General features: G+C 54.3%; 2 protein-coding genes across 6 annotated transcripts; one reads left to right on the top strand and one right to left on the bottom strand.

Moving 5' to 3' along the window:
- Positions 1-372: 372 nt before the first annotated feature.
- On the bottom strand, positions 373-1,774 carry MIEN1 (migration and invasion enhancer 1). Its single transcript, XM_086357870.1, has 4 exons — positions 1,650-1,774; positions 1,448-1,545; positions 938-1,014; positions 373-850 (listed from the first exon to the last, which is right to left on the bottom strand). The coding sequence occupies exons 1-4, from the start codon at positions 1,736-1,738 to the stop codon at positions 767-769; spliced, it is 348 nt and encodes a 115-aa protein (XP_086213996.1). The 5' UTR covers positions 1,739-1,774; the 3' UTR covers positions 373-766.
- A 52-nt stretch (positions 1,775-1,826) lies between these two features.
- Positions 1,827-15,505, top strand: GRB7 (growth factor receptor bound protein 7). Of its 5 annotated transcripts, XM_086357831.1 has the most exons (16): positions 1,827-2,099; positions 6,559-6,675; positions 11,300-11,456; positions 11,567-11,720; positions 11,902-12,058; positions 12,153-12,274; positions 12,366-12,443; positions 12,692-12,829; positions 13,170-13,280; positions 13,425-13,523; positions 13,817-13,897; positions 14,005-14,121; positions 14,303-14,363; positions 14,491-14,578; positions 14,682-14,775; positions 14,968-15,505. In XM_086357831.1, the coding sequence occupies exons 1-16, from the start codon at positions 2,027-2,029 to the stop codon at positions 15,112-15,114; spliced, it is 1,794 nt and encodes a 597-aa protein (XP_086213957.1). In that variant the 5' UTR covers positions 1,827-2,026; the 3' UTR covers positions 15,115-15,505. The 5 variants fall into 5 exon arrangements, with proteins under 5 accessions (XP_086213957.1, XP_086213958.1, XP_086213959.1 ...); XM_086357832.1 differs by lacking the exon at positions 14,005-14,121; XM_086357833.1 differs by lacking the exons at positions 1,827-2,099; positions 6,559-6,675 and adding an exon at positions 6,790-6,958.
- The last annotated feature ends 1,858 nt before the right edge of the window (positions 15,506-17,363 follow it).

Genomic DNA, 17,363 nt, shown 5'->3' with positions numbered 1-17,363 from the left:
TCGAGAAGAGTCGGACACAACTGAGCGACTTCCCTTTCACTTTTCCCTTTTATGCATTGGAGAAGGAAATGGCAACCCACTCCAGTGTTCTTGCCTGGAGAATCCCAGGGATGGGGGAGCCTGCTGGGCCGCCGTCTATGGGGTCGCACAGAGTCGGACACGACTGAAGCGACTTAGCAGCAGCAGGGACAGGGAATCCTGCAGTCCATGGGGTCGCAAAGAGTCAGACATGACTTAGTGATGAACAACAAATCCAGGAAAAACCCACCCAGCCAGCACAGTCACAGTGGAACAAAGTTGGGCTGGCCTCTGTCCCGCTTTCCTACCTCCCCACAGCCCCAAACGACATAAACACACACTAGTGGGCACAGGTGTTTGCAGTGCCACTTTATTGCCAATAGCTCACACTGCCTGGGGCTAGTGGAAAATAAATTAGAACTATGGTAACATCTGACAGGTATGGCTAAGCTGGAGAGGGTAGCAGGTTTTTGTGGGCACTGAGCGACTGAACTGAACTGATCTTAGGGAAGGGGTGTAAGGTGGCTGTGGAAATGTCCATGGAGAGCATCTCTCTTCCACCCCTAAGACCACAGAACCATCTACTCCCTCCTGGTGCCCACCAAAGGGGCAAAGTGGAGGCCAGGGTCTCTTAGCTGCCAGGAGCTAAGTGAGGTGAGACAGGCAGTGGGCAGCCCTCAGCAGGATCAAAGCGGGGCAACCAAGGCTTGGATCCCAGAAGAGAGCAGGAACCGAGAATCACATCCAGTCACAGGATGACACAAGGAGGGCGGCTGTTGGTGATCTTTTCGAGGGGTTCTCCATTACTGGCTCTTCGGATGGCCTCAATGAGCTAGAGGGCAGAGATATGGAATGGGATGCTGTGTCCCCTGGAAGGGCAAGCTGAACTGGGGTTATTCCCGGTATTGCAAGTACTCACATCTTTCTCATAAGGAAAGCCCCCATTCTCCAGCTTGGAGAACACCAGCTGTCCATTGATTTCAATCTCAAAGGCCCCTAGTATTAAATAAACATGAATGAACTGTATGCTGAGCACAGGCAAAAGGCGGGAAGTTCTATAAAAGGGGGCCTTCCACACTCCTTAGACTTCACACAAGCTCCCTCATCAGCCACATTAGAGATTCTTCAAGCCATTTCCTAGCCCTGGGTCAAGCCAAGGAAACAAGGGAGGCATCACCCATGTGCCCTTCCTTTGAACTCCTGGTAACTCAGTGAAAGCTTCCCTTCCCTCCAACACTTCGGTTTCACCCGTTTCTCCCAGTAGGCTTCAAATGTGACTCCCCTCACCTATGGAAGGGGACTCAAGCTGGCTGGACATTTTACTATGTGCCAGGTACTGCTGGACACGATAAAGCAGCCAATGCCAGAGCTAGAAAGTGATGGAGCTGGGATTTAGAACACTGACTCAGCAGGTGTTCTGCAGCCTCACCTGTGCCCCCCAGGCGCGACTCGATCTCGATGCCTGGATACTGCTCCTTCACGGCACTCGCCAGCTCCAGGTAGGTCGCCTCGAAGCCGCAGGGTTCGCTAGGGAGAAGATACCGGAGGTCCGGTTGGGTTTCGGAAAAGGTACCTCCGGTGGACCCACCCTCGTCCGGCCCGGATCCCCGTCACTGGCAGGGGCCGCTCACCAGTACTCAACCACAATGCGGACCCCATGGCCCGGTTCGGTCTCCCCGGGAGGGGGCGCTACGGACGTCGTCCCTGTATCCCCGCTCATTGCTGCCAACTCCCTACAGCCGCTGCTTCCGGGTATGACGCGACGCCGCGGGCACGTGATGGGGCGGGGCCGCGCGTGACGTCGGGTCGCCCCCTGCAGGCGGCTGCTACTGCGTTAAGACCGTGTTACCAGCTGGAGGGCTTGGGCTGGGCGGATCGGCCTAGACCACCTTTCCTGGCCCGAGTTCTCGGAGCGCCGGTCTTGCCCCACATCTAGTGTCCGCTGGACTTCACGGTCTTATTTAATCTAATGACATATCTTAGACTGCAGAGGGCCTGGGGTTGACTGATGGTATGGAATAGTTGCCGTTTCTCCTGTCTTGCTGATGGCATTATAAACCATTCCACAGTTACACACTCAGGTACTTCTTACTCTTAAGCTCTAAACTGCAGGCACAGTCTGGGTAGTTTACGCCTGTCTCATGCCTTCGGAAACCTTAGGCTTTAAGGCTTCTGTTCCGCAGGCTCTGTGCTGCCATCACGTGCACCCAGATCCTCCACCTCCCCGTCTCATCCTACCCTGCTACCGAGCTGGCTTCTTTATTCCCGTTTTGCAGCTCTAGAAATGGAGACTGTCTCCTTGCCTCTTCTTTCCCTGGAGCCCCACCAAAGGATACTCTCAGGTTACCCACTCTAGCATCCCTTTAAAACATTCATTTTAAAACAATTCAGTGACTTACGGAGTTGTGCAGCCATCTCCACACATTTCCATCGACTTAAAAAAAGTCCCACCTGAGTATTTTCAATCTTTCCAGCTATCGGCTCCAGCCCTAAGCAACCACTGATCTGCTTTCTATCATTTTGCCTTTCCTGGATATTTCATATAAATGAAATACTATGCAGTCTTTTGCTTCTGACTTCTTGCACTCCTTTTAAAGTTTTTGAGGTTCATCCATGTTATAGCATGTACTAGTGGTTCCTTTTTGTTGCTGAGAAATATCCCAGTGTATGGATGAAATGTTTTGTTTATTCAATACCAGTTGATGGATATTTGAGTTTCCAGTTTGGGGGTATTTTGAATAATGCTGCTATGAATGTTTGTGTGTCTTTGTATGTACATGTGTTTTTACTTCTTGTGGGTAGGTTCCTACTGGTAGAATTGCGAGGTTGTGTGGAAAGTTTATGTTTAACTTAAGAAATGGCCAAACTGTTTTTCAGAGTGGCTGTAGCATTTTACATTCCTACTAGCAATATATGATGATTTGTTTCCCTATATCCTTCTCAACACTTGTCTGTCTCTTTCATTATAGCCATCCTAATGGGAGTGAGGAGGTTTTAATTTGCATTTCTCTAATGGTCTTGAGCACCTCTTCATGTGCTTATGAGCCATTCATATATCTTAATTTGGAAAAACATTTATTCAAATCTTTTGCCCACTTTTAATTGGGTTGTTTGTCTCTTTAGTGCTGATTTGTAGGAGTTCCTTATATACAATTGACTCTTACAACACAGGTTTGAACTGCGTGGGTCTACTTACATGTGGATTTTTCCAGTAAATACATAGTGCTACCCACCAGGCTCCCCCGTCCCTGGGATTCTCCAGGCAAGAACACTGGAGTGGGCTGCCATTGCCTTCTCCAATGCATGGAAGTGGAAAGTGAAAGTGAAGTCGCTCAGTCGTGTCCGACTCTTCACGACCCCATGGACTGCAGCCTACCAGGCTCCTCCATCCATGGGATTTTCCAGGCAAGAGTACTGGAGTGGGGTGCCATTGCCTTCTCCAACACAAGTTTTGTGTCAATCTGAAGATGAAAACCAGATGGGGGGGCTGACTGTAAAGTTATATTCAGATTTTCAACTACTCTGGGTTATTGGTACCTCTAAGCTCTGCATTGTTCAAGGATCAACTGTATTCTGTATACAAAGTTCCTAATATATGACTTTAATTATTTTTCTCCAGTCTTCCACAAGTATTTTTTAAAATTTAATTTTCAAAGTGCAAAATTTTAAAATTTTGGCGAAGTATAGTTTATCAACTTTTTATTTTGTCATTTATGCTTTGCTGTCTCATTTGTATCTGAGATCTCTGCCTAACCCAAGGTAGAAAGATTTTCTCTCATAATTTCTTCTAGAAGATTTATAGTTTTAGCTCTTACTTTTAAATCCATGATCTATTTTGAGTTAATATTTGTAAATTGTGTAAGGGAGGATCTAAATTCATCTTTTGCCATGTGGCTATTCAATTTGTCCCAGAACCATTTATCAAAAAGACTGTTCTTTCCCTCACTGAATTGTCTTGGCACCTTTGTCAAAAATCAATTAACCAGTAGGTCCAGTGGTTAAGACTTTGCCTTCCAGCGTAGAGGGTGCGGGTTCGATCCCTGGTTGGGGAGCTAAGATCCCACATGTCTCACAAACAAAAAACCAAAACAGAAGCAATATTGCAACAAATTCAATAAAGACTTTAAAAATGATCCACATCAGAAAAAAAAAAATGTTTAAAAAAAATCAGTTGACCAGAAATGTAAGGATTTTTACTTAGACTCTTGAAACTGTCCTATTGATTTATAAATCTATTCTTTTTCATTGTCGTTTCTTTTTTTATTTAAGAAATTTAGATATAACTTATACACAGTAATACACATCCTCTGGAGTGTACCTTTCTGTCAGTCCTGACACACACCGTTGTACATCTTACCACCAGGACCAAGATACACAACAACTCCATTACCTCCTCACAAGCTTCTCTGCTGTCAACCCCTCTCCCTCCTCCTCAACTCCAGATCTGTTTTCTGTCCTTAGCATTCTGCCCCCTCTAGAAAGTCATATAAATGGAATCCTATAGCACTGAGCCCTCTGAGTCTGGTTTCTCTTTCCAACTTATCCTATCCTTCAACATCCAGAGTGATTTTTTCAAAATATAAATCTGCCCGCTCCTTTGGGCCTCTACTTAAGCTCAGATGGACCCTGTAGGGTCTGGCCTCTGCCCATAGTTCCTGCTGGTCTGGACAGACAGGATGGATGGCTCTTAAACCTGGTTTACAGAACAACCACCTGAGGGCTTGTCAATACCATACATTCCTGGGTCTTGTCCCCAGAGACCAAGTTTCAGTAGTTGGGGAGGGGCCCAGGGATCTGTTTCTTTGTTGTTGTTGTTTGCTTGGTTTTTTAAAGTTGTATTTTATTTATTTATGTTTGGTTGTGCTGGGTCTTTGGTTGTGCTTGGGCTTTTCTCCACTTGCGAGTCCCAGGCTTCTCATCGCCATGGCTTCTCCTGCTGTGGATCATGGGCTCTACGCACGCTGGCTCAGTAGTTGTGCCACATGGGCTTAGTTGCCCAATGGCATGTAGAATTTTCCTGGACCAGGGATCGAAGCTGTGTCCCCTGCATTGGCAGGAGGAGTCTTACCCACTGGACCACCAGGGAAACCCAGGGATGTGTGTTTTTACACAAGCCCAGGCAGATTTGGAGGCCACACTTTGAGGGACACAGTTGAGTACAAAGCCTTTCCCCACACCTTTCACACGTGCTCAGCCACACCTGTGTGGGCTCCTCTCCTTCCTTCTCCATCCTGCTCTGCCTCTGCGCGCTCTGTCCCCTTTTGTCAAGGGTCTTGGCACTTGTTTCATCATCATGAAAGGTGCTCCCCTTCCCATCCACCAATCCAAATCCTCCAATCCAGACAACTTCCCCTCTGCTCAACTGTCACTTCTATGGAGAAGTCTTCCCTAACTCCCTGTGTGTTTTCCCAGTATGGTTGTCTCCTGTCATCTCTTACTGTTTGTGTGATTCTTTGATTCCTTTTTATTTTGGCTGCCACTGGGCCTTCGTGGCTTTGCTTGGGCTTTTCTCTAGTGGCAGCAAGTTGGGGCTACTCTGCAGTTGTGGGAGCTTCTCGTTGTGGAGCACCGGCTCCAGGCACGAGGGCTTCGGTAGTTGTGGTGCACGGGCTTAGTTGCTCAGTGTCACGTGGGATCTTCCCAGACCAGGGATTGAATTGGTGTCCCCTGCATTGTAAGATGGATTCTTAATGACTGGACCACCAGGGAAGCCCTGGTTCTTTGATTAACATCAGTCTCCCTGATTGGGCTGCATGAAGATAACGGTGGGATCTGTTTTGTTGCTCACTGTATCCCCAGTGCCAAGCATGAGATTGGCATATAGTAGGTACTTAACAAATATTAGTTGAGTGAATGAAGGATTGATGGAGTGAATTGTCTACCATGTTTTTCACAAGATATCCAGTGGCCCAGTTGACCTTGCCTCTTTCCCCACTTCTTCACTTAGTCCACTTTGGTTTTTTCAAGGAAAACTGAGTTTGGAGAAAGTTGAGCATCCAGTCACTCCTCCAGGTCCCCCAGGGCAGATCTCTTATCACCCCTATGAATTATTTGTTTACTGAACTGTCACCCACTTGGGCTGGGCTGGAAGGCGGCTGCTGCCTTTGATCTCAGTCTCCCAGGCCCTCTCTCCAACCTTGTGTTTGCCTACTGCTGAAGGCCAGTGCTAAGGGGAGTCCCCTGGCACCTGACCAGAGCTTTCCCCAAACCACTTCTGCCACTGGGAGACCTTGCCTAACCCCTTCGATTTCAGAAGGAAAACCTGAGACCATGGACTTTGCTTAGAAGGGAGGATATATGCTGGGTGCCCCTGAGGGGCCAGGGTGCAGCCTGGGTGGTCAGACTGTGGCTGGAGGTCAAGGGGCAGGCCGTGTTGCTGGACATCCTTCTGGCTGGCTTCCCTCTTTCATAGAGTGCCCTTTGCCCCAAGGGGTAAGACCCTAAGCAGCAGACAGGCCCCCTAAATTGGCCAATGAACAGACCAGGTTTGGAAAGGGGCGTGGGGAAGAGTGGGCGAGTCCCTTTTCTCTGATCTTCCAGGTCCCTGCTCCTCCATCCCAGGTCATGAGGACTCTAGATCTTCGCTTTCGGTGCTGTACAGTTGGACTGTTTCTCCCCTGGCACCTGCTACAGAAGAACAAAAACAATCCCAGCCAGGTTAGAGTGTCAGGGAGTCCCCGCCCCTCCTCTGGTGCTTCCTCCTCCCATGCCCCTCCCTCAGGCCCCGCCCCCACCTGCCCAAGATAATTTGTTTCCTTGGGTCAGAAGCCTGGACAACAGAGCTCAACCTCCCCCGACTCCTACTTCAAAGTTGGGACACTCTCCTACCACCTGTAGAGAAGAGGGAGGGGGTTTCAGATCAAGCCCAGGTACCTGAGGTTCCTAGACAGCGCCGGACTTCGGACCCTGTGTCCTGCTACTCCAGCTGGGGCTCCTCTAGGTAAGGCGACCAAGATCGGTCGCAGACGACAATCTGCTCCCACTCCCAGCCGCACCAGGGCCCCAGGCTGTGCCAGTCTCAGGGCCAGGAGCTGACTGGATGGCTGCCCAGGTGGGCAGGACAGGAGGCTGCCCGGCTCCCCCTCCTTCCCCCCTTCAGTGATGTCAGGCCAAGGGCGGGGACGGGGGGGTGGGGGTGGGGGGACAGGTAGTTAAGAGCTTGGCATCTCCCTTCCTAAATCGGTGGCCCCAGCCAGGTGTGCCAACACCCAGGGTCCAGGTAAGGACCAGAGCGCGGCACTTAGTCTTGGGGGTGGGGAGCACCAGTAGATCCGGGAGAAAGATGTGGAGATCTTTGGAGAATATGGAGAAAGATGTGGCCTCCTGCTGTGTTTCTCTGGAAGCCTCACTTTCTCTTTTCCTCCAGCCTCCCATCCTGCCCCCTCCTCACTATCTGCCCTCGGTCTTTCCCTGTTTTCATTCCCTGTTCTCCCCATTCCTTCGTCCCTCTCCACCCCGCCCCCAACAGCCCCAAACACACACTCCAACCTGCTGATGGGGTCAGGGAAGCAGGAATCCAGTTTCTCTCCTCCCCAAGAGGCGGCGGATTTCCCGCTGAAACTAGCCCCTCCCCACATCCCCAGAAAGAGAGCTGGGAGGGGTGTCTCAATGCCGAGGGGGCAGCCCTAAGTGTCTCCCAGGCTCCGTCTGCTTTGACCCCAGTTTGAGTTCCCCCAAGTCTTTATTAAAGACAGATGTCTCTGTCAGGGCAGCGGGGCACCCTCCAACTTGGAGGGCAGTAAAGGAGACAGATTCTCTGAATTGCTAGAGCTTCATCTCTCTGGATTGCATCCTCTCAGCAATACAGGCTTCCCTGGTAGATCAGCTGGTAAAGAATCTGTCTGCAATGCAGGAGACCCCAGTTCAATTCCATTCCTGGGTTGGGAAGATCCTCTGGAGGAGGGCATGGCAATCCACTCCAGTATTCTTGCCTGGAGGATCCCCATGGACAGAGGAGCTTGGCGAGCTACATACAGTCCTTGGGGTCGCAGAGTCGGACACAACTGAGCAACTGAACTAAACTGAACTGAGCGACTCAGCACAGCCCTCCGGTGGGAAGGTGGGGGTGGGACAGGCCCCGGGGAGGGGGGTGGTCCCTTCTGGCTTCAGAAAGAAGTGGTCTAGGTAGGCTGAAGGGCTAGATGCTGGGGGTCTGCAGTGCAGTAGGGCCTGGGGAGAGTGGGTGCGCAGTGCGGGAGGGGGTCAGATTGCCTTGTCCGTCTGAATAGTCCTGGGGAAGACTTGGATCCCAGTCGGGGTCTCCCTGGCACGCTGGGGATGGAGAACGCACCTGCCTGCCCTTGCCAGGCCTTCCAACCCCACTGCGCCTCGAGAATGCCCCCTCTTGGTCCGCCTGTCCTGGACTCTGCTCTCCCCTCTCCACCCGCCCCCCCCTCCCCGCTATCCTGCTGGGGGGGGCCCCCGTGAAGGCAAGCAGCCTGTAATGATTAACTCCACAGACACTCTAGCATTCTTCCCGAATTAAACTTTAAAAGAGCTGCCCCCCTCATTCCCATTGGATGTTTTTCCCCCAGTGCGGGAGGGGGCGGGGCCGCAGGGTCTGGGGGCCCTGCCCCCAACTCCAGGTCAGCTAGGGGTTTCCCGCCTCTTCACCTGAGCCCTCACCCTAAGCGCTCCCCCACAGGTAAAGCCTTCCTCCTAACTAAATCCCGATGCGGGCAGGGCGTGGGGTTCCTGGGCCTGGCGGGGGCCTTCCCGCCACCTCCAGGCCCCAGCTCCAGCCCCTCCCCACCCCACCCCGCCCGGTACCGAAGGTGGCCTTGTTTTCTACCGGCCCTCTGCCCTGAGCCCTGCCACCCGCCCTCGGGGCCAGCCAGGTGGGGCAAGATTCAGGAAGTAAACAAGGAGGCTGGAGGCGGGAGGGCGGGAAGGAGGGTGGGGCCCGAGCCACGGGGGCGGGGAAGTCGCAGAAGGGAGTCGCAATACTAAGGGGACAGATTGATGTGGGGGTCGATTTCTTCAATATAACCTTCCCAGGGCCTCAGGTTGAAAGTTTTAGGTCTCTCGGGGTGGTGGAGGGGGCTGCCCAGGGGAGACAGCGAGGACCGGTTTCTCCCACCTCTCCTCTCTTTGGTCCTGACTCCCCAGTCCTGTCCTGCCTTAGAAGGTTCTGGAGAGCTGGGTGATGGGATCTGAAGGCTAAACCCATCCAGAGTCAGCCTTCCCGCCCCCCACAGAGGCCAGACTCTAGTCTGATTCAAATCTACCCTCTTCCCTTCCAAACGCTGCCCAGATTCCCCTTCCCTCTGGGATGGGAGAGGATCTAGTCCTCCTGGTCTCAGACCACACCACTGTTGGTCTCTGGCTTCCTGGAGTGGGTGATTCCTGCAGCCCTTCCCCTAGTCCTTCCTGGAATGAAGTGAGCAGGGCGGTTTGTCAGAGGTTAGGGGGTGGGAGTGGGGGCCTTGTGTTTTGGTGTTGATGTGCTGGTGTCTCTTGGTGTCCTACCGTGGGTGGATCTTTTCCTTCCTGGCAGGACCCCCAGCCCCATCGCTGGCTCACTCTCCTGGCCTTCCCCTGTCTGCCTGTCTGTGTCTGTCTTCCTGTGTGTCTTGACTTTCCACTCCTGCTCCGGAGTACGCCTTTGATCAGAATGCCCAGGAGAGTATATGAATTAAAAGGACCCTCATCTCCCAGGGATGATGAGGATGAGACCCTCCCGGGCCAGCTGAGTCCTGGGTGCTAAGGGTGGGCAGCAGCAGCAGAGTGGAAGTCTGGGGGGCCCGGACAGGAGAAGGAGCACTGCACGTTTCTTTGGGTTACTTTAGGTACCCCAGGGGCACCCCTGTGAGGTCAGCTCCACTCCAGATGGGCTTCTGAATCCCGGTCAGGCTTTTCTTCTCTCCCTCCTGGGTGAGGGGGCTCCTGGGCTGGGTGGTGGCTACCGGGGGCCCTTTGCAGGTTGCACCTGGACCTGGTCTGGAGGTAGGCCAAAGGTGGGGAGGAGGAGATGATGTCAGAGGAGCCTCAGCCTCCCCCCACCCCACCCACATCTTCCTCCTCCCCAATCCTGTTGTGGGGGGAGCTGGGGGAGTGGAGGGGATGGGTAGAGGCAGGGTTGTTTGTGTTTCTCCTAAGCCAGGAAGTAGTGGAGATGAGTCAAGGATGAATGGAGAGCTTCAGGCAGTGTGTCCCGCCCCACCCTGACTCACCTGTCCCCCAAATCTCCTTATGTCCTCACTTAAAGTTTGGGGACCTGCCTCATCCTGGGTGCGGGGACGGGGGGCAGATCCTGGGCACCTTAGGCAAGCTAACAGCCCTGGCCCAGTATCTGGAGCACAGGCAGGGGACAGAACGGCAGGTCCTCCCAGGTCCCTCCCAGGTCTCAGCCCAGCCTAAAGGGTCTTGGTTCCTGGGGAGGAGGGGCTAGCGATGCCTCCACCTGCTGGTGGCCATCCCCATCTCCTGGATGCCGTGTAGTGCCTATGGGCAATAAAACGTGGGTAAGACCCTGGCCTTGCCTGGGATGGCTGGGCATCTTCAGACCACTGGGTGGATAAGACAGGTGCACAGTCATTGGTGCGGAGGCCCCAGCACAGGGCTGAGAGGGAGCCCTTCAGTCTGAATGTGGAAAATCCAGGAAGGTTTCTCAAAGGAGGTGGCTCTGGCGTTGAGGCCTCAAGAAAGTTGGGGAGGGGGAGGGGTCTAAGGAAGGCACACAAGGCCCCAGCGGCCCCCAGGCTCGCCTTCTCCCTCCCACTGCAGCTGAGCCCGCCTCCTGCCCTCCTGGTTCCTGTCCTTCCCCACCTCCTTCTCTCCTTCTGTGCATCACTCAGCACTTGAGCAGGCGTTGCCACAACAGGCTCTGGCAACAAAGCCCTGGGAAAACCTGGGGCAGAGCCCAGAGGAGTGAGTGCCCCACGCTGGGAAGTGCAAGGGTGACACTGAACCGGGCTGTGTGGGGGTCAGGGAGTCGGTCGCTGCTGCCTGGCCTGTGGTGAGGGGACCCTCCCAGCTCTTCCCCTGGGCAACCTGGGGTCAGGAAGAGCACTGGACTGGGAGTCCAAACGCTGATCTGCTCCCTGTCTCACCTGTGATGAGGCAGGAATGCTTCTTTCTCAGGACTCAGAGTCCCTTTTTGTAACAGGGGCTCACTCTGCCCTTCGCCAGAGGCTCCAGGGAACCCCAGTTAGGGGGAGATCAAGGAGGGGCCCGATAAACTCTGAGGGGCACCCGACTGAAGGGTGAAGGAGGTCTGGGTCCCCTTGGCCCCTATCCCCAGGACCAGGGCACAAGAGCAGCTGTTTCTCTTCTCCCTTAGAGGTCATGGAGCTGGGTCTGTCTCCGCTCCATCTCAGCAGCTCCCCAGAAGACCTGTACCTGGCCTCTGGGACCCCTCCTGGGACTCCCCCGCCTCTCGATGCCCCTCTGTCTGGGGAGGTGAAGAGGTCCCAGCCTCTGCCCATTCCAACCAGCAGGTAAAATGGGGTGTCGGCCGATGGAGGGAGGCTGGGGGGAGCGAGCGGTCAGCACTGGAGTAATGCACAGAAGCTTACCGTCAACTCCTCCCCTCCATCTCCCGCCCCAGGAAACTTCTTCTAGAGGAGGAGCTGCAGTCAACCTCTCTGCCCTCCATCCCCAACCCCTTCCCCGAGCTCTGCAGTCCTTCTTCACAGAGCCCCATTCTTGGGGGGTCCTCCAGTGCAAGGGGGCTGCTCCCTCGAGACACGAGCTGCCCCCATGTGAGTTGCCCTGGGAAACAGAAGGCAGGGAGCATGGGGTGCTAGGGGATGGGGCAGATACAGTGCCGCCTTGGCTGGGTGGAGGGGATTTGGTCAAGGATCCCAGAGGGTAGAGCAGAGGGGGATGGGAGAGAACCACCCTTTGCCCTTCCCTGCGTCACCTGCCATTCCTGGGGTGCAGGTCATAAAGGTGTACAGTGAAGATGGGACCTGCCGCTCTGTGGAGGTGGCGACAGGTGCCACGGCTCGCTATGTGTGCGAGATGCTGGTGCAGCGATCTCACGCCCTGAGTGACGAGAACTGGGGGCTGGTGGAGTGCCACCCCTACCTAGCACTGGGTAAGTTGGGGCGCAGGGGGCTGCCTGGCCTGGGAGGCAGTGCTTCACACTTGACTGGCCTCCACTGACCCCTGCTTTTTGCCCTTGACCCCAGAGCGGGCCTTGGAGGACCATGAGTCAGTGGCAGAAGTGCAGGCTGCCTGGCCTATTGGTGGAGACAGCCGCATCGTCTTCCGGAAGAACTTTGCCAAATACGAGCTGTTCAAGAGCACTCCAGTGAGTGTGTGTAAGAGGGGGGTCTGGGCCCAGAAACCTCAACCTCTACCCGGATCCTCAGTCCCTGACTCCTGGCTCCTTTTGCCCCCAGCACTCCCTGTTCCCAGAAAAGATGGTCTCTAGCTGTCTGGATGCACACACAGGCATGTCCCATGAGGACGTCATCCAGGTGAGGGCCCACTCCCATTTCATGGCCGTGACTCCCCAGGATCGCCCGGGGCTTCTTGGCCGGGAAGCTCGTGCCATCCCTCTATGGGGTGGAAAGCCCAGCACCGCCCTAAGCATCAGTTTCTTCCTCTGTTACATGACAGTAAATGTAAACCCCTGCCACCAAGGCAGGTGCTAGGAAGGCGTGTGTGTGTGTGTGTGTGTGTGTGTGGCCACCTCTAGGCTCTCACCCTGCTCTCCTGTCCTCAGAACTTCCTGAATGCAGGCAGCTTCCCAGAGATCCAGGGCTTCCTGCAGCTCCGGGGGTCAGGGCGCAAGCTTTGGAAACGGTTTTTTTGCTTCCTGCGCCGCTCTGGCCTGTATTACTCCACCAAGGGCACTTCCAAGGTGAGGTCTTAAAGGTGACAGCCCCGGCCCCTGGGAGACCCCATCCCTGGTGCTTCTAGGAGCTGCCCCTTCTCTGTGGGAACTCCTAGACCTTTCACCCTCTAGGCCCTGAGACCCTCAGCTACCCCTCTTCCCCTCCCAGCTCACCTGCCCCAGAAGGTAGCAGTGGGAGAGGCAGGCGAACTGAGTTCAAGTCCTGGCTCTGCTTCTATGTGCTGTGTGACCTGGGGCACTTCTCTGCTCCTCTCTGGGCCTGGACTCTCCCCAGCTGGTTGAGGGGGGATGGTGAGAGGAGCATAGGGTCTGCCTGTACGAAGTCTTGCTCACTCGTGCTGCGCAGGATCCGAGGCACCTGCAGTACGTAGCAGATGTGAACGAGTCCAATGTGTACGTGGTGACCCAGGGCCGCAAGCTCTATGGGATGCCCACAGACTTCGGCTTCTGTATCAAGGTGAGGATCCTACCTGGGGCTTCTGAGCTGCTTCTGGGACCCCCCAGCCTCCTCTCCTTGCACCCTGCCCTGCCCCACGGAGACGGGAGACGGCATCTGGTTCTAAAGGCAGATGTGGCACCAGGCAGTTTCCTCTCCCCGCAGCCAAACAAACTTCGAAATGGCCATAAGGGGCTTCGCCTCTTCTGCACTGAGGATGAGCGGAGCCGCTCCTGCTGGTTAGCCGCCTTCCGCCTCTTCAAGGTGAGGTCCTGGCACTGGCTGGGGGGCTGACCCAGCTCTCGGGATCCCTGGCGTGAGGGAGGAGTCATAGTTCTGTCCCCAGGAAGTCTCTGGAATGAGAGGGCATCATCATAGCCGTGCTCTCTCAGAATCCTTCGTCCAAGACTGGAGTTGCAGCTCTGGCTTCAGGAAGCCCCTCAGCCAGGGGCAGGGATGTTGCCCGATTCTTGGGGAGTCCTGGTCTGGGCGGGGCACCACAGCGGAGCCCCCAGCATGTGTGTGACCTCTGGCCTCTTTCTCTCTCCACCTCGCAGTTTGGGGTACAGCTGTATAAGAATTACCAGCAGACACTGTGCCGCCACCTGTGCCCACCCTGTGGGGGTTCCCCACCTTCGGTGAGTGTTCATAGGGTGTTGTGGGAGGGGGAGGGGAGGCACCCAGGCCCCATGCCAGGGATACTGAGGTCCCATCTGACCCCTCTCCCGTCCTGTCCAACCTGCAGAGGAGTGTCTCAGACAACACCCTGGTGGCCATGGACTTCTCCGGCCATGCCGGGCGTGTCATTGAGAACCCCCGGGAAGCTCTGAGCGCCGCCCTGGAGGAGGCCCAGGCCTGGCGGGTGAGGGGGCTACACTCAGCTGCTTGTCTGTACTGCTCTCCATCTGGGCTTCCATGGAGTGGGGAGAGGAGAGCGAGGGGCGAGGGGAGGCACCCAGCTGCAGAAAGAGGCTCTATATTCTTGAGGGGCTAGTAATGCTCCAGCCGTGCCCTGATCCCCCGTGTCCCCCACTGTTCTGCAGAAGAAAACGAACCACCGTCTCAGCCTGCCCACCCCCAGCTCGGGCACGAGCCTCAGTGCAGGTGGGTGAGGGCCCGCTGTCCTCAGGGGCAGGGGCTGGTATGGCTTCTCTGAGCATTCCTGTTGTGGGTGGTGAGAAGGAGGGTCCCCGCCCCGGAGTGACCACCCATCTGCCTCCTCTCACCCCAGCCATCCACCGCACACAACCCTGGTTCCATGGACGCATTTCTCGCGAGGAGAGCCAGCGGCTCATCAGGCAGCAGGGCCTGGTTGATGGGTAAGGGACTGGGCTGGGCAGGGCAGCAGACCAGGGAGGAAACAGACCTGGGTCCGGGTGGTGGCCTCGTGTCCTCCGGTCACGTTGCCTTGTCTCCTGGCAGCCTGTTCCTGGTCCGAGAGAGTCAGCGGAACCCACAGGGCTTTGTGCTTTCTCTGTGCCACGTGCAGAAAGTCAAACATTACCTTATCCTGCCGGTGAGTATCCCTGCTTCCTGCCGCAGAAACGCCCAGCAGCCCGTCCTCCCTACCCCGCCCCCAGGGTGCCTGGGGTCTCCCCTCTTTCCTTGCTGCTGCACAAGCAATGGGGACCTCAGCCTTGGCCCAGGAGGGCACTCCTCCAGGCCCTCACCCCTCCCTGACTTCCCACCCACTGTGGCCACACCCCAGAGCGAGGAGGAGGGGCGCCTGTACTTCAGCATGGACGATGGCCAGACTCGCTTCACCGACCTGCTGCAGCTCGTGGAGTTCCACCAGCTGAACCGCGGCATCCTGCCCTGCCTGCTGCGCTACTGCTGCACCCGCGTGGCCCTCTGACCACTGCACGGGCCGGTCACATCTCGGCCCACCCCAGGCTGCCCCCCCTCCTCTGGAGCTGCCTGCCCTGGAGCGGACTCAGAGTGGGTAGAAGGTGAGGCCAGGATCATCATGAATGGCTGGGAGCTCCCCCACTCCAGTTTTCTCCTCTGCTCCTTGCCTCCCTCAAGCAGAAGGTGCTCCCCACCTAGTCCACCCTCAACTTCTCCTTCAGGGAAGGCACTTGTGTGGCCCTCTCCCCTTCACGGAGCTCCAGGGTGCTGCTCTGGGACAGGACACTATGGGAGAAATGGGGGCAGCCCAGGTGGTCTTTACACCCACATTTTGTACAGACTGAGAGGCCAGTTGATCTCTGTTTTATACTAGTGACAATAAAGATTATTTTTTGGTACACCTGTGAGTTCTGTCTGGCAAGGCCCAGCTAGCTGGGGCTGGGGGTGATCAGGAGAGGTGAAAGTGGAAGTTGCTAGTCGTGTTTGACTCTTTGCGACCCCATGGACTCTACAGTGCATGGAATTCTCCAGCCCAGAATACTGGAGTTGGTAGCCTTTCCCTTGTCCAGGGGATCTTCCCAACCCAGGGATCGAACCCAGCTCTCCCGCTTTGCAGGAGGATTCTTTACCAGCTGAGCCAGAAGGGAAGCCCAAGAATAAGCCTATTGCTTCTCCAGTGGATCTTCCTGACCCAGGGACTGAACTGGGGTCTCCTGCTTTGCAGGCGGATGCTTTACCAACTGAAGTTATCAGGGAAGCCCACCAAGAGAGATGGGCACCAGTCAAACTCTTGAAAATGTGTCAGATGGATCCAGGCCGTGTGAAGCCAAACCTGGATGTTTCTTTCTTTCTTTAATAGTTATTTGGCTGCACCAGGTCTTAGTTGTGGCATGTGACCTCTTTAGTTGTAATATGTGGATCTAGTTCCCTGACCAGGGATCGAACCTGGGTCCCCTACATTAGCCCCTGGACCACTAGGGAAGTCCCCAAGCCTGATGTTTCTTGAGGAGCTCTTGGTCATCAGAGAGTCTCGGTACTCAGTAGAGTCTTGGTACCACCTACTGGCTCATAGTAGGTGCCCAAGGATGGCTTGTTAAATGAATGAACAAACAGGGGACTGTCATCCAGGTGAGGCTTCCTGACGGGACCTAAAGCCCGGAGGTCACTCTAACAGGGCCTGGGAGCCGGAGATGGGTCAGACAGCATCCATGTCCTCGGCAAGTCCTGGGCTACCTGGTAGGGTAATGAGTCCTGACAAACACACAGTCCATCATCACCAAGTCACACAATGGCTCCATTGCCTTACCTCCAGTGGGTCCCTGTGTTCAACTCCTCCCTCCCCAACTGAAGATCTGCTTTCTGTCCTTACAGTTGGTTCCACTGTTTTCTGTACTGTTTGTTGTTCTGTTTTCTCCAGAAAGCCATGGTGGAATCCCACAGCACTCAGCCCCCTGAGTCTGGCTTCCTCTCCAATCTGTCCTTCAACATCCAGAGTGGTATTTCCAAAATAGCACTCTGCTTGCTCCCTGCCCCTCCCTGCACCATGCCTCCACTTCAGCCCAGATAGACCCTGCAGGGTCTGGCCTCTGCCCATGCCAGTCTATCTTTTTGTCTAAGAGCTTTATAGTTTCAGCTCCTACATGATGGGAAAACTTTATAAGAAAGATATCAGATTGGCAACCCCTGAAATGCTGCTCAATCTTCAGATCACAAAGAGAGAGAACCTCCCTCCAGACACATGAAACTCACCGAGGCATTATTTTTGCCAAGAAATCAAGCTCCCTGCATCCAATGACGAGTTTTATAAAAAATCAGAGGAACATGTGAAATGACATGCGGGGATACGATGACCAAAATCCAGACTGGGAAACTACAGAACAGATAACCCGGTTTCTTCAACAACAAAAAATTACAAGAAAAGAAAAGATGGGAAATCTCTAGGTTTCAAGAAATTTAGACACTTATCAAGCAGATGTAATGTGTTGACCTATTTGATTCAAATCCAAACTAGTGAACTATAAGAAGCATTTATGAGCAATTGGGGAAACTTTGAACTCTGATGAGATATTTGATAATATTAAGGAATTATGGTTAACTTTTTAAAGAGTGATAGTGGTATTGTGGTTATGGGTTTTTTTTTTAAGTCTTCACGTTTAAGAGATTCATTCTGAAGTACTTATGAGTGAAACGATGTCTCAGCTTTTTTAAAAAGAGTTTTAAAAAATGTCTTATTTATTTTTAGTTTTGGCTGCACTG

The sequence above is a fragment of the Bos grunniens genome, chromosome 19, assembly GCF_055505025.1.
Source record: "Bos grunniens cultivar Pamir isolate PY7600 chromosome 19, Bosgru_T2T1.0, whole genome shotgun sequence".
In the NCBI taxonomy this organism is placed as follows: Eukaryota; Metazoa; Chordata; class Mammalia; order Artiodactyla; family Bovidae; genus Bos; species Bos grunniens.
Note: the sequence above shows the minus strand (reverse complement) of the source record. Positions and strands in the feature narration are given on the sequence as shown.